Source organism: Eutrema salsugineum, unplaced genomic scaffold (genome assembly GCF_000478725.1).
Source record: "Eutrema salsugineum unplaced genomic scaffold, Eutsalg1_0 scaffold_4, whole genome shotgun sequence".
NCBI classification, from domain to species: Eukaryota; Viridiplantae; Streptophyta; class Magnoliopsida; order Brassicales; family Brassicaceae; genus Eutrema; species Eutrema salsugineum.
In genome coordinates, this window is record NW_006256686.1 from 9,491,580 (window position 1) to 9,516,735 (window position 25,156).

Below are 25,156 nucleotides of genomic sequence, written 5' to 3' on the forward strand. Positions count from 1 at the left end.
CGTGTTGTAAGAGTAGCTCCAACCCTGAACTTCATAATTAGGTTTTTGGGCTTTTTTATTAATTTTTTGAGCAAAGTATTTTGTTATTAATATTTTTGAGATCTCAAAACTTTTTTCTGTGGACCAACCACAATCGACCACATATCCTGACCCCAAACAGAGACAAACTCTTCAGGTCCTTCAAGAAAAGATGAGTTGTTCTAAGTTTGAACTTTTTAATATTATTTTACACCCAAAAAGTTGATGAACCCCACTATTGAATCCGTGTTGGAGCTGGTATAACATTCCGAGTATATGTGGAGAGACTTATATATGTATAACCTTATTCTTTGGAAATATAATTTTTAACATACTGAAGTTTGTAGTTTAGTATTTTTTTTTTCTTAAAGAGTTTGTAATCTAGTGGTTTGTATACCAAGATTCAAATCTGGAAACTCAGAATTGTAAACAGTAAATAAATATGCACATTACATGGTTTCCGTTACTCCGTTTTGAATATTTTTATTTAGATAAATAAATAAATATGCACATTCAGTTTTTCATTTGCTTTTAAAATTAAAGTGTCAAACATTGGAGAGTTCCATTCATCTTTATAATATTACATCTTATGGATTTATATATTACATGTATTGATTTGCGAATTAACTTTTCATTGTATAAAATGAAGTTACCATGAGTAATGTATATTTGATCTTGAAATGTTTGTTATTACAGTTTTGACAAATTGAAAATTAGAATATAAAACACGTACATCAAAATAAATTGAATATTAATTTAATTTTTGCTTATATTTTGCTTATATTTTACTTATTTTTACTTATTTTTGCTTATATTATTTTCACTTAGTTTTACTAATTAATAGTTATGGATCGGGTTACGTTAACGCAAAATAAATATATTTGATGAAGTCGGTTGACAAAAAAGGAGAAAACCATTGACATACTCCACAAAATTGGTATAAGCTAAAACTATTACCACATGTATAATATTCACTTGATGATCGAACATAACTTTTTATATTCAGGCCAATTATTAGTTTTAGTTTGCAAGTATTCTATCAACAAGTGTTGCTTTTTCAAAAATTGTTCTACAGAATTATAATCTAAAAGCCCATGTGTTATATATCAACATGGTTTTAAATTTTTTTTTGGAATGCTTAATGCTTAGTGTAATTATTTGCAAGAGTGATAAACTGATATGTACCAAACGACAGGATGTTAGAGCAGCTCCAACGGAGAGTATTATAAGAGGTTTACAAGTGGGGCTTGTCAATTTTGTTGGGTTTAAAAATAATAAAATAAGCTCAATTCCATTGAACCCATATGACTGGAGTCATACTTTTGAACTCGTATGACTGAGTATCACTGGAAACGTGGTGAAATTTGATTGGTTTTGTGGGTAGAGAAATTTTAGGATTTCTTCACATCTCCTTTTTCTTCGCTTTTCCACTTCTTCTTCTTCTCCTTTCTTTCTTCTTTTCAGACAAAAAGAGAAGAAAACGGTACAATCCTCTTTCTCTTCTCCTTTTGCTCATGTCCTAAATTTTGGATTTGCCTCTCGATTTTTCCTTTCTTTTCGGATTTTGCCAATTTCTAGCTTTTAATCATTTTATTTCTCTCGTTTTTATGCTACTCTTGTCTCTATATAATTTCATCTTGGCGTATTTTTAATTTCGTTCAAAGGTTGCTTTTTTTTGTTATCCTCGTCTACGTAAACTCAGATTCCTTCGCGTTCTTCGTCGATTTAACTTTTTAAAATTTTTTCTGATTTCCAACAAAATTAAAAAAATATTATTATTTTAATCATATAAATCTCACACATGAATTCATAGTTGGAAGGACAAAATGGGTTGGGGCTCATCACCCTTAAAAAAAAAAAAATTATATTAAATACCTATGAACCCCAAAGAAGGGTTCATGGATAGAGATGCTCTTATAACCTTCGATGCCTTGGTTTTGTACAAACCAGTATTGTTTTTGAAGACCCCATTACATATTTCTGTTGTTGGAGGTAGACAATATAAAATTACCATTTTCGTATGGAAGGTTAGTTTCTCCATATTTTGGGAAAGCAAGCTATTTCAGACTGGATAACAACAACTTCTAGCAAATCCAAAAATTATTTATAGATGCAGATAGTACATATAATATGGCGTCAAGAAGTTGGGCGCAGATGAGTGGGGAACTCAATTCTTTTACGGGAGGCTAGGATTTAGACTACTTAGCCATACGCATTCAGGAGTCTCCCTCTAAGATTAAGACTTTTTTTTTTTAATTCATCTATGCTTTATATTATCATTTAGTTTCTATCTTTTTTTTTTTACTATGGAAAAAATCTGCGCATAGATTTTTAGATTTCAATTCGATTATCAGTCTTATTTTGTGTTTTTTTAAAGAAATTTTAATGACCTAGTAATTTCTTTCACTCATTTTTTTCTTTTAATATTTATATATTTTTCTTACTTTTGAACTTCTTCAATTGACCATTTTTATTTTTGTTTTTCACACCCTTAAATTAATTTTTTTGGCATCCTATTCTTTGTTTTTTTTTAATTATCTTCTTTGCATTCTTGTTAACTTAATTACTTGAAACTTTCTTAATATATTGTTATTTAGTAAACCAAAATGCATAATATCAATTTAATGGCAACCGTTTACGATTTTGACGCAACATAGACAAATGTTTGTTTGTCGATAAATCTTTTTATTCTACTCTGGATCTTTTTGAAAATTAAAAATTATTGGAAATTGCTGAAATTTGCCCGGATATTCGTCCTAAAGAACTGGAGACTTCTAATCTTTTTATCCGAACGCTTGGGACGATAGATTTCTGAAGTGAAAAACCGTTTACTACAAAATCCGACACGGCATTTCCTATTAAAAATGGTTTTGTAAAAACCTAAGTGAAGCCAAAGCCACTACATGAAGATCAATCAATACTTTGAAACATTATTATTTTTTTATTTTTGGTCGAAATACTTTGAAACATTATATTCATTCATTTTTCATGTTAGTTCGCCACTTTTTAAGTTACTTTTGTTTGGTTTTGCAACTTGTGTTTGTGTGTGAAGATGTCCACTGTGATACAGCTCATAACCTCACACACATCAAACTATAATTATTGTTGTTATTATTCCATGGCTTTGTATTGCCTCCGGCGGCTATATATCATTGGGCTGACACTTGACTTAAACAAGTTACAACGCTTTAATGACAGTATTATAGATGACCTAATATTTAAACCAAACTTAATGTATTATGACTCAATTCTTAGTTGTTAAAGTTAACTAATAATTCAACTACCATCCTTAATGTGCTACAGGTTTTTTGTTGTTGTTGTTGTTAAGTGAATAGAATAGAATCTATTTCTATTATTTTAAAAGAATATTTGCGGGAGTTAACAAAAAAGAAACAACCTATTTAAGAAAGTGGCAATGCATTATATTGTCAAAAACAACAACACTGATATAAACGTGTACTAATATTTTCTAAGTATTATTAAACTTGTAATTTTTGATAAAATGGATGTCTAACTATAAAATTAATTGGTATAGATAAAAATTACCGCCATCAGTCACCGTCATCTAACAACCAACTTGAACATATAATCGTTCACATGACCCATTGAACTTCAGCCTACTTTCATTATATAATCCGTTTATTTGCTAAGTATTTTACTGTTTTTTACAGTGGTCATTTATCATAATTGTGTCATGGAAACCAAACCAAAAACTTTTTGGGTCACCAGATCATCGAAGTGGCTAGACCGCAATGTCAATCAATTGTTTTTCCAGATTTTTCACTCTCTCTGATTTCTCGCTCTTTAAGCTTATAAGCAAATTGTTTAGCCGATTTTATTTAGAGTGAAGTTTTTGGATGTTTTTTATGTAGCCATTTTTTTTCCTAATTGGCTAACTAATCAAGGAAACAAATTTTAATGAATGTGTGGTTGAAAAAAAAAACAATAAGACAACACTAATATCATTTTTTCGTTATAAAAGGTGGTCTTTTTTTATTTATTGGTTATGATAGGCTTTTTTTTTTCAATAACAATACCCTACACTGAATTTAAATTTGATTAATGGCATGCACAACGACTATATAAATCAATAAATTATATGTTTATGTGTGCGGTGGGTGGATAATGATGCCACTCCAACAGATCATCTCAGGCAATTGGTAATAAAATATGTTCTGAAAAATTAGAAATGCATATATACATGCACTTAAATCGAGATCACAACAATACAGAAAACAAAGGGGAAAAAAAAAAAAAACTCTTTGTTCTCAACAGAAAAACTCTTTAAAGAACCATGGGTACATCTTCTATTAAGCTGCCCATTCACGAACATCCTTTGATCTCAACATCTCGGTTTCTCGGCTCGTGTGACGGCTGCAGTACGAACCATGGTGGTTGTTACTATGGAGGCTATCGCTGCAACGTTTCTGACTGCGAGGGTGCTTTCTTTCACAAGGAATGCGCCGAATCACCACTTGAAATCAACCATCCTTCTCACCGGTCGGACCATCCTCTCCGGCTCACAAAGAATCCCCCAAGAAGTATATGTGATTTGTGCGGCAACAATATCTTTGTTGATGTGACGTATCTCTATCATTGTTCCAAATGCGACTTCAACGTTGATACGTCATGTGCAAGGAAACCACCACTTCCCCTTGTTGTTGAACTGAATCTCCAAGAACTTCCATTTTTCCTTTTAAAGGAAACAGAAAGCGAAGATAGTTGCGGAGTATGTAAGCAAAGAGTTTCTGGTACATATCATTTTGGACGTCCTTCATGTGATGAGTACGTTCACGTGGAGTGTATCAATGTTAAAATGAAGGTAAATCTTCCTTTTCACCCTAGTCACCCTCTTGAGTTCATCATCATATCCGAATCCCTCTCCGATGATGCTGAGAAGGCATGTGTTTTGTGCGGAGTGAGACCGGAATTTGTCTTGTATTATTGCTCGATATGCGGCTTCAGCATATGCCTAGATTGTGTGAAAATCCCACCACCTCTTGTTATCAAGCATTCCAAGACCCATGAGCATCATCTTACTCTCTTATCAAGACGGATCTCATTTACTTGTAATGTTTGTGGGATGCATGAAGACGAAGGAAGCTGTTATTTATGTCTTCCATGTGGTTTCATGGTCCATCGAAGTTGTATTGATCTACCGCAGGTCATAATCATCAACCGTCATGATCATCGCATTTCTCGCACTAATCATCTTGGTCCAGGGTATTCAAATTGTGGAGTTTGTCGTCTACCCTTAAATCAGTTTTATGGGGCTTATTCTTGCTCCATTTGTCCCAAATATGCTGTTCATTCACAATGCGCAACAAGCTACAAAGTATGGGATGGGATAGAACTCGAAGGGATACCTGAAGAAATCGAAGTTCTTCCATTTAAGGTGGTTGGTGATAACTTGATAAACCATTTCAGTCACGAGGAGCATAATCTAAGGCTTAATAGTGAAAACGTTATTTGTGATGAACGTAAACGATGTGAAGCATGCGTTTTTCCTCTCAACTATGATCAGATATATAGCTGTGAGCAATGTGATTATTTTCTTCATGAAAAATGTGCAAATCTCCCAATGAAGAGACGGCACTTAACAACCAGCATACCATTTACCTTACATGCCAGAGGTGAAGATCCCCAAAAGCAGTGGTTTCAGTGTGGCGCTTGTGAAAAACCATCGACTGGTTTCAGGTACATCTCTAGACATTCAACTCTAGATGTTCATTGCAGTTCAGTTTCTGAACCATTTATACATGATGGCCATTTAAATCCTTTATATTACAAAGGCAAACTCAGTACAGGCGCGTGTGATTCATGTCACAACAAGTTCAATTATTCTGAGGTGCTTGGTTGTGATGTTTCTGAGTTTAGTCTGGATTTCTATTGTGCAAATCTGCCTAAAACAGTGAAGCATAAATACGATAGACACCCTCTCTCCCTATGTTATGGTGAGAAAACGAGCGATAAATATTGGTGTGATATTTGCGAGACGGCGTTGGATCCAAGCAAGTGGTTCTACACATGTGCTGATTGTTTGGTCACTTTACATGTTGAGTGTGTTTTTGGGGACTTCTCACGTTTCATGCTAGGATCCACAATCGACATTATGCATTATAAACTTCAAGTGGTTCCTACCAAAGATACAACTCGTCAATTGTGTGACCAATGCCACACTCGATGTAAAACGCCTTTCCTTCTAAAAGCCCTTGGACAAACTGATGATATTTTTATTTGTTCTTTCAATTGTCTTCGTTCTTTCAATACTTAAATTTCCTTAAATATATGAGAGATACAATATTTTACTACTCTTTTCTTTTACTCGAAGGTTATATTATATATGAAAAGATGTAATAATATAAGTTTAAAGACGTTTTGTTAAGGCAGAATTAAGATTAGTTAAGCATTTTTTTTTAATGATGAGATTTGAAATAATGTGTGAGATTTTCAACTTTTTATTGATTGCCTTAATGCGGTTTCAAGCTTATGGAGGGCCACCGGGTCGAGCTATGTCGCAATCACTAAATTGCACATGACGCTATAAATATATGCTACGTTAGCTATATTACATGTGATCAATTGAGTTCGGGTATACATTCATTCTTCAATCTTCACATATATACAACAATATTTTTAAACGGGTGTTAAACTGTTTAAAACCCACCACAATTGACCCGGGTCGATTTCAAAGTTAGATTATACCGGATTGCTAGCTAATATTACAGCATATCATGCCTCAATGCGTCTGCGTACTGCATTATACTATACACAAATCATGAAAATGATACGCAAATATCCACACAAATTCATTTGTAGTGCCATTTGTGCCTCTCTTTTAACGAGCAGTATGAATGTCATCAATTATCATAATAAATTCTGACTTTCGTCGACCCATTTTTAGATGAATACCATCATGTATTTCTCGCTATATACCTATCTATATATATTAGATATTGACGTTTAAGAATAAAAAAGATGGATGGCTTGAGAACAAAAAGAATAACCTTTCAACATGTTTGTGAGAGAGCTTGTGTGATCTCAACTCTTATATTTCTTTTGGGACCAAACCAATTATGTCTTTATACAAATCCATAGCCTCTCTTTCTGTTAAAGAACACTACCCTCTGGAATTTTCACCTGCAACTAGAAATCAATGAAAAAAAATGAGTCGTCTTGTAAAAGGGTTCACCATTGCCAAACCATGATTAAAAAAAAAAAAAACAAACTCAATATCAAACAGTGGAAACGGACTTAGACTCAGGGCTAATGAACTTATTGATCTGACAATCATGAAAGAAAGCGTTTGGAACCAACCTGGTATTAAAGAATTTCACCAATCATGTTTCATCGTCAAAATCAACATCCACTGAGTTCTCTTGGCAGATGAACGTGTTATCCTCAATAGGATTTGAAACCACAGCAGGATCAGGCTCCCACATCGTTGTCTCATTACCATGTGCAGTGTTCTCAACATCTTGCTCCTCTCCAGCTTGTTCAGTCTCAATACACATTTCCTCTCCAGCTTGTTCAGTAACATTACACAGTTGGTCTGCTGCTCCTTGATCCCCGTCTAAACCAGCGGACTCAACAGTCTTCTGGTCTGAACCCATCTCAGTCCCGGTTTGTTCTTCATTCCCATTTAACGCTACTGTGACAGCTTCTTGTTCCTCTGTTTGCTCTGCAGCTTCCTTCTTCGGCCTCTTCCATTTCTTAGTGGATGAAGTACCATCATCTTCAAAATCTTCTTCTTCTCTGTCTCTGTGTAGATAGACCCACAATTTCCTATCTGCATCGAATAGGACACAAGGGTCCCGCTCATAGTGCAAACGATCCAAGGCCCCACTCACGACTTGATTCACTTGTATATCGGTCACCTCCTCCACGATATACTGCGAGTCTCTTATTAAGGTACAAACATCAGCTCTTGTCCCAATACTACCAGGCAATCTGGCGGCAGCATCTCTCACAAGACACAGAATTGTAACATGTGGCGGTCTCTCACGTTTCAACATGAAATGATCCCGAGCTTTCGAGGTTGGCTTCCCTCCGCCTCTTCTCAGAGGGGCAACAATCGACTTCTTACCATCAGCAGCCGTGTACACAAAGGCCCTGTCCGGAATTGAGTACCTCAGAAATTCCTCTTTGCGGAAATAAGCTCTTGCTTCTTCGGAACTCTGGAGAATTGTGTTAAGGCTCTTTTGGGCTCTCAGATCCTTAAATCTTTCTTTCTCGTCAAGGTTACACTGCATGAGTGACAGCGGTGGTTCGGGAAGACTTCCGATTTGCTGAAGAGTTTCCTGACCATTTTTCAGCCAATTTGCAAATGAATCAACCAACTTGACAAGCATCTTGTGCGGGAGACCCCAGGCTTCAGGCGATGTTACCTCTTCAACACTCTCTTGATCAGAAGGACTTAGAACAGGCCCTATCCAAGACCAGCTTTTCGTGGGTTTCTCAAATTGTACAAGTGGCTTCCAACCCTTTGCTCCTAGAGGTGAGGTTTTCGAGGAGAAGATTTTGAGAACTCCTCTAATCAAATCCTGAAGTGGCTCTTGCGTCTCGAGGATGCAAGGATCTCCCGGGTTTGACTTCACACAGCTAACAATCTCCTGGATAGTGAGCGATGGCAAGTTCCCACTTCCCTGCTGTGGCGACTTGTTATCCTCTGCATCCTTGGACATGGGAGCACCATTTTCTCCAGCTTCATGTTCTGCATTCTCCACTGCCATAGGCTTGCTAACATCTGATGAATCTGCGGGACGCGAACTAATAATTGCCATACGCACTGCTGTCAGAAGATGCATAATGGAGAAAGAGAAGCCAGTGTGAACTGTTGGTGTGATCAACACAAATGGCTTCTTCTGCGGCTTGGTTTCCACCTCTGCTTCACTTGCACCTTTTCCTGCTTTTGGTGTTTCAGAGGTTTCCAAATCGAGAAAATCAACATCAACCTCCATTTTCTTCTTTCCCTTTCTCTTTAAGGCAATAATATCATCAACCGGCTGTTGAATGTCAGAATAAAGCTGCAGCTCACCATTATCCTCCCTCCTCTCAATGTCCATCAAAGACTCTCTAGTCTTCCTCTTTTTGGACACAGCACTGCAAGTAACCAACAACCTGGCCTCTGAATTTTCATCACCACTATTACCATCCCCCTCAGAGACCTGATATTTCCTACTATGTCGATCCCGGGCAATATCATTAACCAATGTTCTCATCTCAGGTGATTCGTCATCTTCATCAAAGCCTCTTTTTCTACCAGACAAATTTTGTTTTGCAGATGATCTCTGAAACTGTGGTCTATAAGTCATTTGCTCTCTTGTCTGGCTACTCTTGTTTGGCCTGAAAAACTCCTTCCTATTGTGCCTGTCCTTCAATTCACTCAAGCTTGTGATAGGGCCATCTTCAAAATCTCGAGGGGAGAAATTATTCAAGGGACTCCTGTCACGCATCTTACCCTTTTGTTTTGACTTGAAGGAATGTTTCTCTGTACCTGGCGCATAGATGTGTTCTCCAGGTGGGCCTAAATATTTCAAGTAATCTCCCCGTCGATCAAGCAATTCATTCTCCAGCATATCTTTCTTTCTTGATTTATTTTTTTTACTATCTTGCCCGGATTTGAGTATTGCAAAATGAGAATTATTTAGCCTACCACCAGAGACGGATGATTTGTTCCGCATAATGTGATGTCTCTCCTCCTCATCATCATACCCGTCAGATGAATCCGACTCTGTATCATCATTTCTCATGAACAATCTGCTATCTCTGAACGCTGCAATACCAGACCTCGCATTTGGTACCACATTCACCCTAATCTTTTCCTGGACTTGGTTCTCACCAAAATCAGAATTTAAGAACCTTTCGTTCATTTGTTGCATAGAAGCTCTATAAGATCTCAAACTAGTATCAGGTGAGTCCCTCTCAGACTTCAATTTTTTGCTTTTACTATTCAAGTCATCAGATATATATCTGGGATCAACAGAAAAGCCATCTCCATGATTCTTTCCATGCCGATGAAACTCCCCACGAAGGTCTGCTAGACTACCTTTTACAGGCTTCATCTGATCTGCATATCCATGAGGCTGAATATGATTTGCATATTTACTTGATTTTGCAAAATTGCTGTGGGACTGCCTTGACGAATATGGTGGACTCATGAAATGTTCAGAAATCGGTTCTCCCTCTCTTGGAAACTTATGTTTTTTTCCAGGCCTCAAGAATCCAGATCTCTCTTTAGCATCAATATCCCGATCTCGTCGAGAACCCATTCCAAAGAGTGGATCCTGATCATCATCATTGTCATCAATAATATCTTCTGACCCAAGAACCAAACTTGAACCATACTTCTTCTGCCTAACTAGAGATGAGGTGTTGTATGCAGAGTTCATACCTAACCCATTATAACCTGAAGCATATGGCCCATTAGAGGTTTTAAACTTCAGTGCTCCTGTCTTTGGTTTCGACTTTGGTTTGGCATATCTATCATGTGAATCAACACCATAACGTGCCATTTTGTTTTGCGCAGACTTATCTTTAACCTTTCTGCTCCAAACCCCATCAAAAGGTTCCTCTTTCTCCGAGGAATCCTCCTCAAAATCATCCTTTTTCTCGCGCATAAGAGTCTTCTGGCTTTTGACGATATTCAAGACTCGGAGCTTCTCACCGATGCTGTACCCTTTACAACTCGCCCAAGCATCCCTCGTCTGACAAAGATTCACAACCATGTCATTATGATACTTCCTCAGCGTATGATAATGTTTCGTCCTTAGAAACAAATCACGTCCCTCGAGATAAAGCGCGTTCCTCGGCTCGCACTGTCCACCTTTCAACATGTCAAACAGTTTCTTGATCGGACTTCCAAAGTGGAAATTACGACCCTCGAAAAGCTCTTTCAAAGTACGCATAAACGTGAACTGATCAATGTCAGGAAGATAACTCGAGAGGCTAAAACGTTCTTCCTCAGTGAGACACTCGTTCCAAACATCAACAGAGAGTATATCTTCTAGATTAGAGAGATCATAGAGCTCGAAAGGAATGCTACAAGTCACGTTCCCAACCTGACAAAACTCGGCTCCGGTTTCAGCCAGCTCGAGCAGATCAAAATCATCAGAGCCTGCTCCTGAATCATCTTCATCGAAATCATCTTCCTCATCCTCAGAATCAACATTAGCCGCTGCTGAAGAGATTTTACGTTGAAGTTCAAGCCTCTCTTCTCCTTCGTAGCTTGACATAGATTCACCACTGCCATGAGAGTACTCTGAATCAAACCTAGAAACCTTAACGTTACTCTTCTCAATCGCCATCGCACATAAAACCCCCAATCCCACTCACAGAACTCGATAACCCTAACACAAACGAAGCATAAACGCCAGAAAATTAAAAACTCAGAAGTCGTACAAAAATCAAGAGAAGAATTGTAAACTCTACAGTACCAATTCAATTGAAAATTCAGTTTTTCGATGGATTTACGATCAAATTACCTCAAATTTTCTCCAGAATTGAACAAAACTGGAGCTCCGATGCCTCCGCGTCGGCGAAACTTCGGTTACTCGAGGGATGAAAAAAAACGAAAAACGGAGAAGAGAATGGTAGATGAATCTGGAGGAAACCCTAGAGAAGAAACCGTATAAATAACGCGATAAACTAAAGAGGGGAGAAGAAGACGGTGACCGTGAGAGAAAGAGAGGGTTGAAGAAGACGAAGCTGACGTGGACGGAAGCAGAGCCGTCAGATTACTGGGTGTTATGTGAAAAGACCAAAAAGGGTAAAGCCACAGAGACTTAGGGCATAGTAGGACGAAGAAGACGGTGAATTTCGCAAAAAAAAAAAAAAAAAAAAAAAGTTGTTAGGAAAAGAGTGGAAGAGCGGACCGAGTTTAGACGAGTCGACTCAGAGCGAGTCGATCCCAGAAGAAAGACGATCCAGCGTGTGAGATTTCACTTTAGTACCACCGACGTCGTTTTAAAACACACGTCGTTATTATATTTTTTTAATTATTTTTTCTTCAAAATTTTGTTATTTTTTGTCAACATAATTTTTTTTTTAGTAGTAAACTAGTAACCACAATGAAATTCATATATTTTCTGTCAAAATAATGGAATTTAACCCATATAAAACTGGAAGACAAGAAAAAACATATGAAATGGACCAAAAAAAAAAACATATAAAAAAAGACACTTTAGAGTACTACGCCATCCTATTTGGGAGTATAACACAAAACCATTTGGTAATATGTCAATTTTAGTTTCTAGATCCTTTTCTAGAGACATTATGACATTCTTACAAGACTCCTAAAAGCATCTTACCTCAAGTTGTTTTGAACCACAACTTTGCCTAGCATCACCTTGTATAGTTATTATCTCCTAGACTCTAACCACTGGTTTATTTTTAACTCTAACTAAAATGATATATTTTACGATGTTATTAATTTTAATTTAACTATTTGATTACTATGTTTCTTTACAGTTTGGTTTGTTTATAATATGACTTCATACTTTAAAGCATATAAAAAGGCATTTATAATTGGAAATAGATGCATGGCTACATTTACTTTATATTTGGAAGACGATAGATTAGCAGTGACTTCTTATAAATACATAGATTGCAATTGTGGAAGTCTCGGAAGAAAATGAATTAAATCGATTGTATGCTAGGTGATCTTATAAGCATTTCAATAATAAGTGGCTTTTGTGTAGTTGACATCGCTTGAAGATAAACTTTCCCTAGCACTTTCTATATTTAGTAACTTGTCATGTGCCTCTCTTCCCAATTAAATAGACTATGCAGTATGCACAATGTTACGAACGACACACATTAAGGAGGCTATTCTTAGTCTTGTCTCGTAAAATTATCGACATCGAAAACACCAATAAAAAAGAAAGAAAGCAAGAACTCACACGAACTAAGAGAGAACGAGAGATGAAAATCAAGATCTCTCATGATCCTTTTTATCAACCAAAAACAAAGATCACCAAGGATCGATCGGTAGATTACCGGCAAGACAACAAAAAGAAGTAGAAGTGATATGTCCTCATGTTCCGTGATAATTAAATCATCGACGAAGAAAGAAAGGATAAAAAGTTATAAGCCATTATGAAAAACAACAGGAAAGTCGGGAACGAAGATTCCACGAAATGGATGTTAGAGAGTGTCGAGATACATCCAAATGGTGAGCATTCGGTGAAACAATCTGAAAACATAACCAATGACAATAATCAGGAGAGTAGTGGTGGTGGTGGTGGGATCTTGAAGAATGTTTCAAAAAATCTCGGTGTGGGATCAATCAGGTCGATGAGCGTGTCAAAATGGAGAAAGAGCGGTAATCTCGGGTCCCCAAGCACGAGGAAGAGCGGAAACTTGGGATCCCCGCTCCCCGTGGCCCTAGAAAAGAAAATAGGGCCACAAAGAGTTAAGAGGACAACGTCTAGCGCGGCTAGGGGACTACAAAGTCTGCGGTTCCTTGATCGGGCAGTCACAGGACGAGAACGTGATTCGTGGAGATCAATCGAGAACCGGTTCAATCAGTTCGCCGTTGATGGAAAGCTTCCCAAGGAAAAATTTGGCGTTTGCATTGGTAAAACTATAAGTAATTGACTTTTCACGTATACATAAGGCTATTCTTCAAATTGCAATAAAAAATGTTATAATTTTTTTATTAGGAATGGGAGATACATTGGAGTTTGCGGGAGAAGTATACGAAGCATTGGGTAGGAGAAGAAAAATAAACACAGAAAATGGGATTGACAAGGAACAACTCAAGTTGTTTTGGGAAGACATGATTAAGAAAGATCTTGACTGTCGACTCCAGATTTTCTTCGACATGTAATCAACTTTTTTTTGGTTATGTTTGGGTTTGATTTAAAACATATAGCAAATGAGGTTAATAATTGCAGTTTAGGTGTGACAAGGACGGAGACGGTAAGCTAACAGAAGAGGAGGTTAAAGAGGTCATAGTCTTGAGTGCATGTGCTAATAGGCTAGCGAATCTCAAGAAGAATGCTGCCTCTTATGCTTCTTTGATCATGGAAGAACTCGACCCCGATCACCACGGTTACATTGAGGTTTCATCTTAATGCCATTAAGATAATCTATGAAATATATATTAGAGTGAACATGTGAACATATCAAACTAAACTAATTAGCCCAAATATAAGTAGATTAACTGGCTAATGACATGATAGGCTCATAGTTGCGATGCTAGGATTTCATCAATCAACATAAACTTTTTTACTATTCATAAAACAAAAATAACAAAATGATGAAAACCTGGTTGGATCGAATTCAAAAAACTAATAATTTTGGATCCGGAAAATTAGCAACCTTCAACAATTCTTTTTCCCTGAATTTAGAAAATTTTATGTTTCCCAAAAATAAGGTTTGTATGGAAATAGTTTCTTAAAAATAATAAGAATATTAAATTTTTGGTTTCATTCTTAAAAATCATAACTATATAGTTTTTATATAAAAAAAAAAATTGCAAAAGAAGGTAACTTTAGGTTTCAACATTCAAGAAACACAAACTAAAACAAAATATCGATGGTATAATGTGTTTCTTAACTTCAAACAAGAACAGATCTGTTTACATCGACCAGATGTGGCAAGTCTATTTTCTTAGAAAATATAAGAAACACTATTATTTACAAGTTAACTGTATATTTTACAAGTTAATCAAAAAATAAAACAAACACTATTAATATAACAAACGTTTTCTGTGGCAATACTATTCCTTTTTGTATATTGCATACCTCTTACACGCTGACATTTCTTTAGTTTACATCGACCAGATGTGGCAACTCGAGGTGCTATTAACAGGGATGGTCGCGAACCCTGACTCACATAAAACGGCGAGGAAATCGCAAACGCTAACGCGAGCCATGATCCCAGAACGTTACAGAACGCCGGCTAGCAAATACGTTTCAGTAACCGCTGAGCTAATGCACGAGCACTGGAAGAAGATTTGGGTCGTCACATTGTGGCTCGCAGTCAATGCCTATCTCTTCATATGGAAATACAAAGAGTTCACCATAAGCCCACTTTATAACATCGCCGGACGCTGCGTTTGTGTCGCCAAAGGAACCGCGGAAATGCTTAAATTCAACATGGCTATAATCTTGGTCCCCGTTTTACGAAGAACCCTAACGTTCCTCAGATCTACTTTCTTGAGCCACCTAATCCCATTCGACGACAATATCAACTTCCACAAGATGATAGCTGTGGCGATAGCGGTTATTTCCTTGCTCCACACGGCACTACATATGCTATGCAACTACCCTAGGCTAGCCGCTTGCCCTTACGACGTGTTCTCCAAGTATGCGGGAGAACTCTTCGGGCTCAAGCAACCGACCTATTTAGGTCTAATGCTGACCCCGGTTTCGGTCACAGGAGTTCTGATGATTTTTTTCATGGGAATTTCATTCACACTTGCGATGCATCACTTCAGAAGGAACATAGTGAAATTTCCTAAGCCGTTTAACGTTCTTGCTGGTTTTAATTCGTTTTGGTACGCTCATCATTTGCTAGTTATTGCCTATGCTCTTCTCATCATCCATGGTTACATTCTTATCATCAAGAAGCCTTGGTACCAAAAGACGGTAATTTAATAACCCTTTATATGAACTAAAACTAATATATACATTAGGAAATAGAAGCTTTATAAATTAACTGTTTTGTGTAAAAAAAAAAAACTGTTTTGTGTATATGTTCGATTTTTGTTTTAACAATATTTTTTCACTGTGTTGAAAAAATGTAGACATGGATGTACGTGGCCGTACCAATGGCGCTGTACGCGAGCGAAAGGTTGTTCTCACGAGTTCAAGAACACAACCATCGTGTCCACATTATCAAGGTAATTTAAGAATTTTTTATTTTTATTCTAACATTATTAGATTATAAAATTATGAAATATTTCTAAAAATCTGATCGTGTTTGGTTTCCTCGAATGTATTCTGTGCCTAGGCAATTGTGTATTCAGGCAATGTTCTTGCTCTCTATATGACAAAACCTCAAGGGTTCAAGTACAAAAGTGGCATGTACATGTTTGTCAAGTGCCCTGATATCTCCAAATTCGAATGGTAATAATTATCAAATCAACTCTAACTAATAAATACGTTAACTTACCTTAAATATATAATATTTTCTATCATTATAAAATTTAATTGTATTTAGTTTATTATGGTTTAACTAGGCATCCATTCTCCGTCACTTCTGCGCCCGGAGATGAATATTTGAGTGTTCACATAAGAGCCTTAGGAGATTGGACCAGTGAGCTTAGGAACAGATTTGCAGAGGTCAATATTTTCTTAACATCTGATCTTATAATAATTTTTAGAACGTATAGTCTCGAAATAATAGTTGGTAAATTCAAATCTTACAATTTGTCAAAAATTAACCAAAATTAAAGTTTATATAGTTAGTTTTTGTTTCTTATAGACATGTGAGCCTCCTCAAACTTCGAAACCTAGTCCAAATAATCTTATTAGGATGGAAACAAGAGCAAGAGGTGCAAATCCTCTCATTGAAGAATCGCAAGTCTTGTAAGTGAATATCTTTGATACCCGATCGATCCAGGATATTCTTACATAAGATGATCAAATTATATGAGGATCTCATTATATCCACATATCTTCAAAACCAGATTTCCAAGAATTTTCATCAAAGGACCGTATGGTGCTCCAGCGCAAAACTATGAGAAGTTTGATATCCTTTTGTTGGTCGGACTAGGTATTGGTGCAACCCCATTCATAAGTATACTAAAAGACATGTTGAATAATCTCAAACCGGGTATTCCAAAAACTGTAAGTAATCTATAACCATATAGTGAAGAGTTCTTGAAGAAAGAAGAATATAAGGCAAAGTGATTTGATGTGGATTTTAAAATTTTGAAAAATGTAGGGGCAAAGGTATGAAGGAAGTGTGGGAGGTGGGAGCTTTGGAGGATCTACTGTAAATGGAGGTAGGAAGTTTCCACAAAGAGCATATTTTTATTGGGTGACAAGAGAGCAAGCTTCTTTCGAATGGTTCAAAGGAGTTATGGATGATATCGCAGTGTATGACAAAACCGTAAGTTTATATCCATTTTTTTAAATTACTGAATCTAAGATACCACAAAAATGTGACATTTTTAATATTTTTAATATTGTCCAATTCTAATATTATTATATAAATATATATATATATATATATAGATATTGATCATCAAAAAAATAATATAAATATGTATGATGAAAACAAAATACCATAATATAACACAAAATTAGTTTTTGTCCTAAATCTAGACACTAAAATCAAAATTTCAAAATGACAGATTTTTTTGTGTGAAAATATATCTTTGCCCTATGCCATTTTAAAAGTGTGATTTTAGAGAATTTCCCTATATGTTTTTGTGTTATATAAAAAAAATTATGTGATGAAATTTACAGGTATGTTCTTGTTATGTATTACTTATTTAAAAAGAATTTGTATATATATATATATATATATAAATTTGTAATAAAGAATTTGTATATTGAATTTGCAGAATGTGATAGAAATGCATAACTACCTAACAAGTATGTACGAAGCAGGAGATGCAAGATCTGCTCTAATAGCTATGGTCCAAAAACTTCAACATGCCAAAAACGGTGTTGACATTGTCTCCGAGAGCCGAGTATGTTCAATTTTTTTTGCAAAATGAATTTCTTTATTGTCCACTTATTATTTTTTATTGACATTAGTTGTTGTTAATATATATATATATATATATATATATATATAAATATATATATCCAATATTCCACCCAATTCAGATACGAACCCATTTCGCAAGACCCAATTGGAGAAAGGTTTTTTCTGAATTGTCAAGCAAGCATGAAACTTCTCGCATAGGTAATTGATTCTCTTAATTCTCTTTAAACATTCTTTAGTATTGCTAGAAAAATGTGTTGAGTGACTTGTTTATTAACTAGATATCTAAGATTTTTTTTTTTAGTTTTTTGGTTTTAGCTATAGTTATATATATATATATATATATAAGTTTAGTTCTCATTGCATGTATGACGTTTATCACCTATATGCTGTACCATAATTATTTAAGAAATATTCGAGAAAGACAAAGTTCAAACAATCTAGGTATCTTTAATTGATTGATAATACTAATTTATGGCCCTATTTATTTGAAATTTTCTACCTAGAATTAGAAAGATGTCTAAATATTATTATTAATTGTTAAAAAATATATATTATAGGTCAATTCTTTTTCGGATGATTTTTTTTTGATAAATATATAAACCTTTAGGGAGTTTGTGGTATAATTTGTTTTGTTAATGTTTTATAAGAACAAAAACTGAATTTGTACGGGTTTCAGGTGTGTTCTACTGTGGAAGTCCAACGCTTGTCCGGCCACTAAAATCACTTTGTCAGGAGTTCAGTCTCGAGTCGTCCACTCGCTTTACCTTCCACAAAGAGAATTTCTGACTTTTTTCTCAAAAAAAATTTCGGTTAATTATTAAACAACAAATTGAAATTCAGTTAACTAATTAGATTAACGAACAGTTTGTAGTTAGTAAATTAACGAAGTGCATATCAGTATATGCTTTACAGCATTAGAACCAGTTGACTCTTACAAAAATTATCCTTCAAACGTCTTTACTATAAATTAAATACTTCACAAACAAACAAAAGGATATATTGATATGTAAAATTTTCTTAAGGCATCTCCATTAGTGTACTTTATTTTTACTCTAAAAATATAGTCTTCAAAAATAGAGAAGGGGTTGTGCTTCAGTGGTTCTCTCTGTTTCTTATTTAAAAGAAAAAGAATATTCAAAATATAATATATTTCTATTAATTTTTTAATTTATTACAAAGCTTATACTTACATCTATACAAATTTTATCCATTTATATACGGATTTTTAAAATATTTAGATAAATTATAATTTGTTATGTCATTGTATTTCTATCTAATCTTTTTTATGTCATTATATTTTTTAATTTGATATATTTTATTTTTAGTTAATTAGATAGCTTGTTATTGTTTTTATCATTGTATTAACGTATAAATCTAAAAGGCTAAAACATGTAATATTTGTTTAGATACAATATTAGAAATTTATTTTGTCAAAAAACAGTTGCATTCTAAAAATAGAAAAGTGAATAGTTTCACTCCGAATTTAGAGTAACATATTCATTTCTCTATTTTTAGAGTTAGATTTTGAGTACCATTAAAACTGGTTTTACTATAAAAAAGAGTTTAAACGCAAAAATAGAGTCTTAATGCAGAATTTAGAGGCAAGAATCGTTGAATCACTCTACCAATTAACATCTATAAATAACCTCATGGATTTTTATTTCAGTTCAGAACAATGAATCATTCCATAAATTTCTATACACATCTTGACATTTTCTTACTTTTTAAACCAAAATGTCTGAACGTGGTTCTCGTTCCGTTGGGTATTCTAAAGAAGAAGATAAGTTTTTATGTCAAGTGTATATAGACATTTTTCAAGATCCAATAAAAAGTGTTAATCAAACAGCCGATCAGTTTTGGGATCGTGTCGTAGAAGCTTTTAAAAAGGGGAAAAGTACAACTTGGAGTGATCGTACAAAAAAATCTATTCAATGTCGATTTCAAACTATGGAGAGAGCAACAAGGAAACTAAATGAATGCATCAAACAATGTGAAAACAGACGTTCAATTGGTGTTTCAAATGATAATATTGTAAGTATTAATTAATATATAATTTTTATTTCTTTTTGTTAATTGACTATTTATTTATTTTTGTTTAATATTTATTTGTAGTTCAATCAAGCTAAAGAAATGCTAATGGAAGATCCAAAATTCAAATCTGGTTGGAAATTTGATCATGTATGGAATATTATGAAGAATTTAGAAAAGTTTAAAGATGTTGTTACTTCTCCTAAAATATCGAATACATGTGGTTTCGGGTATACTTCTTCAGAAAAGCCTATGTTGGATCCTACTATACAAACATTTGCAGGTTTATCTTCATCTTCTATAAATTTAGGTGATGAAGACAATTTTATCGGCGGATCCTTATCTCAACAACCAACTGGAGTGGAAAAGTCCATATTGAAAAGAAAAAGTGATGATCAAACATCAGCTGTTATCAAGACTTTAGAAGAAGGAAATAGACAAGTTTTGGAACAATTAAAGAAGATATGTGCTCAAAGACAACACCATTTGGAGATTCAGAGTAAGAATTATGCATTAAAAGAACTCAAAGAAGAAAACAAAGTTTTACTTAAAGATTTAAATTCCATAGAAGATCTAAATCTTCGTGAATATGTTCGAACTGAACAAACACGAATCTTAAAGAAAAGGGTTGGTCAACAAGCTCTCTCTGCATCCACTTCAGCCGAGCAAAATTTTAATGATCGTCATAGATGTGGAAGCGAGTTACCAAATTATTAGATTACTAGTCTGTTTTTTTAGAGAACTATTAGATTACTAGTCTAATAAGTCGTGTTAAGTTTTTTTTTTACGATAATTATTTTGGGGATTTTTATCTTTCACGAAGACCTTTTTTTATGGCAAATGATTTTATTAATATCAAAATGGGACTACAAAGTCAATTTACAAAAATTCGGGAAAACAAATTATTATATATGCAGATATATGCACTATAGGTTAAGAATTGACATAACATCAAAATCAAAAGTGAATTTGACGATGTTTTTCAAAATAAAACCTTACTTGCTAACGAATGATTCAATCGGTTATTTTTCTTTTCAATATTTTGTTTTTTCTGATGCGAGTTGTGTGTTTGGCTAGCAACTTTTGGCTAATCTTGTAATGAGAAATTTTATCAAGAAATACATATATTAATTGAAAATAAATACATTGAGATAACCAAAATCTAATACTAACAAATAAAGATAAATTAAAATAATTGATTATAGAATTACTTATTGTTGATGCAGTTTTAATTAAGTACAATATTGTCTGTTAATGTTTAGGTACGAAATGAAAATATATGGAAATTAGAGATTTTTTTATAAATAAAAAAGTTGAACTATAAAAATAGAATACAATTAGAGATGATTTTACTCTAAAATTAGAGTTAGAGGCAAGAATAGAGTATCAGCTCTAAATAATGTAACATACTATATTCTATATGATGAATTAGACTAATTATAACATAATATTATTTTTGTGACGTGAATATATATATATATATATATATATATATGTACAAGAAAATATTGTACACAGATGGTGCATTTAGTACAAATACAAATAGATACATCACAACGATCATCTGTGTATATACTATTAATTGATATGACATGCCTGAGAGCAAGATTTTGAATAGAGTTAGTTTACCTGCTTGAGGAATAGCTAGCGTCTTCTAAGTTTCTCGCCAACTGTTCATCCATGACATGTCTTTTTATTGACATCTAATTACTCTAATCTCCCTTCTTTGAGTAGCTTCATATCTATATCCACTCGTAATGTTTAAGCCTAAGACGCTTAACCGTCATGAATGCTATGAAATTAAACGTAATGACTAAGAGTTCATTTTTTCAGGCATGGGATCCGGCAGTTGCGATCTGGTTGGGCCGATGGACCAGCTTACATAACACAATGCCCTATTGAGACTAGACAAAGCTATGTAGAGAACTATACCATTGTCGGTCAGAGAGGCACACTGTTTTTCATGCACACATTTTATGGCTAAGAGCAACCATCTACGGCCCATTCAGAAAATCCTGAGACACGGAGTACCTTACCCGTTTGCCAGACCATACAAAGAAGTTCCTATGATCTTTGGTAAGGCTTTACGGATTAATATTTCAGAAAATCCTGAGACAAGCCAACACTGAATTTACGGATTCAAGTTTACTAATACTAAGCTTACTCTGTTAAATTTTCAGGGGAGTGATTTAAGTCAGATCCTGAGGCAATTATCAGCCAGGCACTATAAACAGGAGGTGGTCCAAATGTTTCTGATGCATACACAATCAATGGACTCCTAGGACCATTATACAACTGCGCAACTAAAGGTGTTGTGTTGCTTCACTAATGTGTTTCTTAACGTTTCAGTTTATCTTTATTCAGTACGAGCTTATCAAGGTTTTATTGACAAACAGATACATACATGCTCCGGGTAAAGACAGGGAAAATATACTTTCTACGGCTAATCAACGCTGCACTCAATGAAGAGCTCTTCTTCAGCAATGCAAATCATACGGTTACTGTTGTTGAAGCTTATGCAATCTATGTTAAGCTATTTGAAACTGACACCATCTTAATTACTCCTGGTCAGACCACAAACGTCCTGATTAAGACAAAACCTCACTATCCGGGTGTCTGGTTCTTCATGACTGCAAGGCCATATGCCACAGGTCAAGGAATACAGACCACCTATAAACGCAAACGGCTTTTCCTTAAAGACCTCAATAATGAACCTTCAGGTCTTTAAACCAGTGCTTCCAGCTCTGAAGACACAAATTTTGCAACCTTTTTCAGCGCTAAGCTGCGTAGTTTGAACACAAGAATTTTTCCGTAAATGTGCCTCCAAAGGTTGATCAGAAATTTCACAGTAGGATTGAGAACACACACATGCAACCATCACGAGCTCTTCTGAAGACACATGCATAGTTCAGATATTATACATGCCAGGGACCTAACGGCACAATGTTTGCTGCTTCAGTTAACAACGTCTCTTTCGCTATACCAACACGAGCTCTTCTTCAGTCTCACTATTTTGGACAGTCTCAAAGAGTGTACTTTCCAGATTTTCCCCGTGATCCATGATCCCTCACCGTTTAACTACACAGGCAACCCAAACAAATGAAAACAAATAATATTGCATTCAAAAGGATAGTTCAGATATTACGTTTAGATATAGCATCTAAACATATCTTCTAAATGCACAAACAAACAAACCCTAGGGTTAGTTTTGGTTAAATATAATTTTTAACTTTTTTTTTTTTAACATGACAAGTTTAAAAATAAGCAAAATAACTTAACAAGCTAATCATTATCACAAAGCCAAAAAGGAAATATCTTTTAGGAATTGTTGACCGGTGTATCTTTTACTAATATAAAAAAGGAAACACTATCATGACTAAAGAGGAAATTTTTTATTAGCGTTGACAAAGCCAATCTGGCTTTTGTTGTAAACACACCTAACCTAATCTGTATATAACACTTCTTCTTCTTCTTCTTCTCGACAGTGTAATTTCATTCGCTTTTCTCACAATTATTACACAAAGTGAGATTTTTCTTAAGAAAAACAAAAGATGGAGAGAGTGTCCCCGCCTTCGAAGAAGAGTAGCAGCAGCAGTCTCATGGAGTTAAGAAAAGAATCATTCGACGCCGCCGTTCTCAAATCTTCCTCCTCCTCCGGCAAAACCCACATCGGAGAAGTGAAAAAGTCTTCGTCTTGGATCAAATCTCAGTTCCTTGGACGAGGCTCCTACGGTTTGGTCTATCTAGCCACAAACGACGAAGACAAAACCACGATCGCGGCGATAAAATCTGCAGAAATCTCAAAAGCATCAACCCTTATGTACGAGAAAAGAATCTTAACCCGTCTTGTATCTCCTTTCGTCGTTCGCTGTTACGGCGACGAGATCGCTCGTGAAAATACTCTGTTCGATGGCGAGAGAACTAGTTACAATCTGGTTCTAGAGTATTGCTCCGGTCAAAGCCTCGCCAAGTTAATCAAGACTAACGGTGTATTGTCGGAGAAGAATGTTAAAGTTTTCGCTAGAGATATACTCTATGGTCTCCACTATATCCACGGGCAGAGAATCATTCACTGCGACATTAAACCGGATAATATCTTTTTGACCCCTGTCGTTAACCGGTTAAGTACAAACGTGTATTTGGCCAAAATCGGGGATTTTGGTTTAGCAATGGAGAAAGGTTCGATCGAGTACAGGAACGGTTGGGGTCATAAGAGAGGCACCACCAGCTACATGGCTCCGGAGCTTATGAACCATGGCATTGTGGATTATGGTGTCGACACGTGGGCTTTTGGATGCACGGTTTTGGAGATGTTGACCGGCAGAGATCCTTGGGGAGAATATAGTGGTCTTGTTGTTTCTAAAGATTTACCGAAACTCATCGGTCAAAGCAATTTCATTCCTTACATACCGGGTTGGATGTCTTTTAAAGCACAAGATTTACTGAGAAAATGCTTGGTTAAGGAGCCTGCTTTGAGGTGCGGGATCGGTTCACTCATTAACCATCCCTTTTTCGATTTTGAGGTTGAGTAGTTCCATAATGGTTTTGTGTATGACTGATTTGATAAAGTCTTTTGAATCACATTATGAGTTTGCTGATTAGTTTTAAAGTTGTAAGAAATAAGATTCAAGTCTGTTTAGTTTCAGTATCAATGTATAATTGATGTAGTAATGAAAACTTCTTGATTCATTATAATTGATCGTCCCTTTAAAAATGTTCAAAAAAAGAAAGAAAAGATAGTCCCTTTTTTTCTCGATTGATTCTTTTATTCTTTTTTCATTATACAAGTCATGTTAATTACTAATTTGGTGGATTTGTACGATTAGGGTTCTTGGGTTTGTCTGAGAATCTGAAATCAACGAAAAGATCTTTATTATTATTATTATAAATATTTTAAAGCATTAGTCTTCAGCAGCTGGTCTTCAGTACATACTCCCTCTGATTTCAATATATAAGTTGTTTTGAATTTTTTGTTTTTTTTGTTGTTTCAGAATATAAGTTGTTTAAAAATTTTACGCAACTTTTACTTTTATGAAAAAATGTATGATCAATTATATTTTAAATTTCTTTTTAATTGGCTAAATTATATTAATTTATACTTTTTGAAGAGAAGTACTTTTTCTTCATCTTTGAGCTTTTAATCAAAACAAATTGTATATTGAAAGTTTGAAACAGAGTGAGTATCTTTTAAGCATAACAATCCTTCAATTCTTCAATTAAGTATTGAAATCATCTGGATCAGAAGGGGATTGTTTGGGCGGTTAGGTTTACCGATTACAGTGTGAGAGAGGAAAAAAAAATTCATCGAATAATTGTAATATAACCCTATATGATTTCTTGAATTATATTTATTAAAAGAAAATCGTCTGTCTCAATCTAAATCTAATTTTATATATTATGAATTTTATATATTTTTCATAGTTTACAGTTCTTTATTATTATT

General features: G+C 34.9%; 4 protein-coding genes and 1 pseudogene across 5 annotated transcripts; 4 read left to right on the forward strand and 1 right to left on the reverse strand.

Moving 5' to 3' along the window:
* The first annotated feature begins 4,312 nt into the window (after positions 1-4,312).
* On the forward strand, positions 4,313-5,369 carry LOC18013840. The gene is given in 2 exon segments (XM_006418927.2): positions 4,313-5,290; positions 5,292-5,369. Coding segments are annotated over 2 exon segments (1,056 nt in total).
* A 1,634-nt stretch (positions 5,370-7,003) lies between these two features.
* On the reverse strand, positions 7,004-11,828 carry LOC18013895. 2 transcript variants are annotated; one of them, XM_006418928.2, is made up of 3 exons: positions 11,502-11,828; positions 7,336-11,366; positions 7,004-7,158 (listed from the first exon to the last, which is right to left on the reverse strand). In XM_006418928.2, the coding sequence occupies exon 2, from the start codon at positions 11,322-11,324 to the stop codon at positions 7,359-7,361; it is 3,966 nt and encodes a 1,321-aa protein (XP_006418991.1). In that variant the 5' UTR covers positions 11,325-11,366; positions 11,502-11,828; the 3' UTR covers positions 7,004-7,158; positions 7,336-7,358. The 2 variants fall into 2 exon arrangements, with proteins under 2 accessions (XP_006418991.1, XP_006418992.1); XM_006418929.2 differs by having other exon boundaries at positions 7,004-7,164.
* Positions 11,829-13,113: 1,285 nt separating this feature from the next.
* Positions 13,114-18,471, forward strand: LOC18013896 (putative respiratory burst oxidase homolog protein J). The gene is made up of 13 exons (XM_006418930.1): positions 13,114-13,594; positions 13,680-13,842; positions 13,919-14,081; positions 14,805-15,611; positions 15,770-15,865; positions 15,976-16,091; positions 16,205-16,307; positions 16,450-16,553; positions 16,655-16,814; positions 16,912-17,079; positions 17,537-17,665; positions 17,805-17,883; positions 18,362-18,471. Exons 1-13 carry the CDS (start codon positions 13,114-13,116, stop codon positions 18,469-18,471), a joined length of 2,679 nt encoding a protein of 892 aa, XP_006418993.1.
* A 2,834-nt stretch (positions 18,472-21,305) lies between these two features.
* Positions 21,306-22,816, forward strand: LOC112084481 (annotated as a pseudogene).
* Positions 22,817-23,264: 448 nt separating this feature from the next.
* LOC18014157 (mitogen-activated protein kinase kinase kinase 18) lies at positions 23,265-24,272 on the forward strand. The gene is given in 1 exon segment (XM_024153626.1): positions 23,265-24,272. A coding segment is annotated over 1 exon segment (1,008 nt).
* Positions 24,273-25,156: the final 884 nt, after the last annotated feature.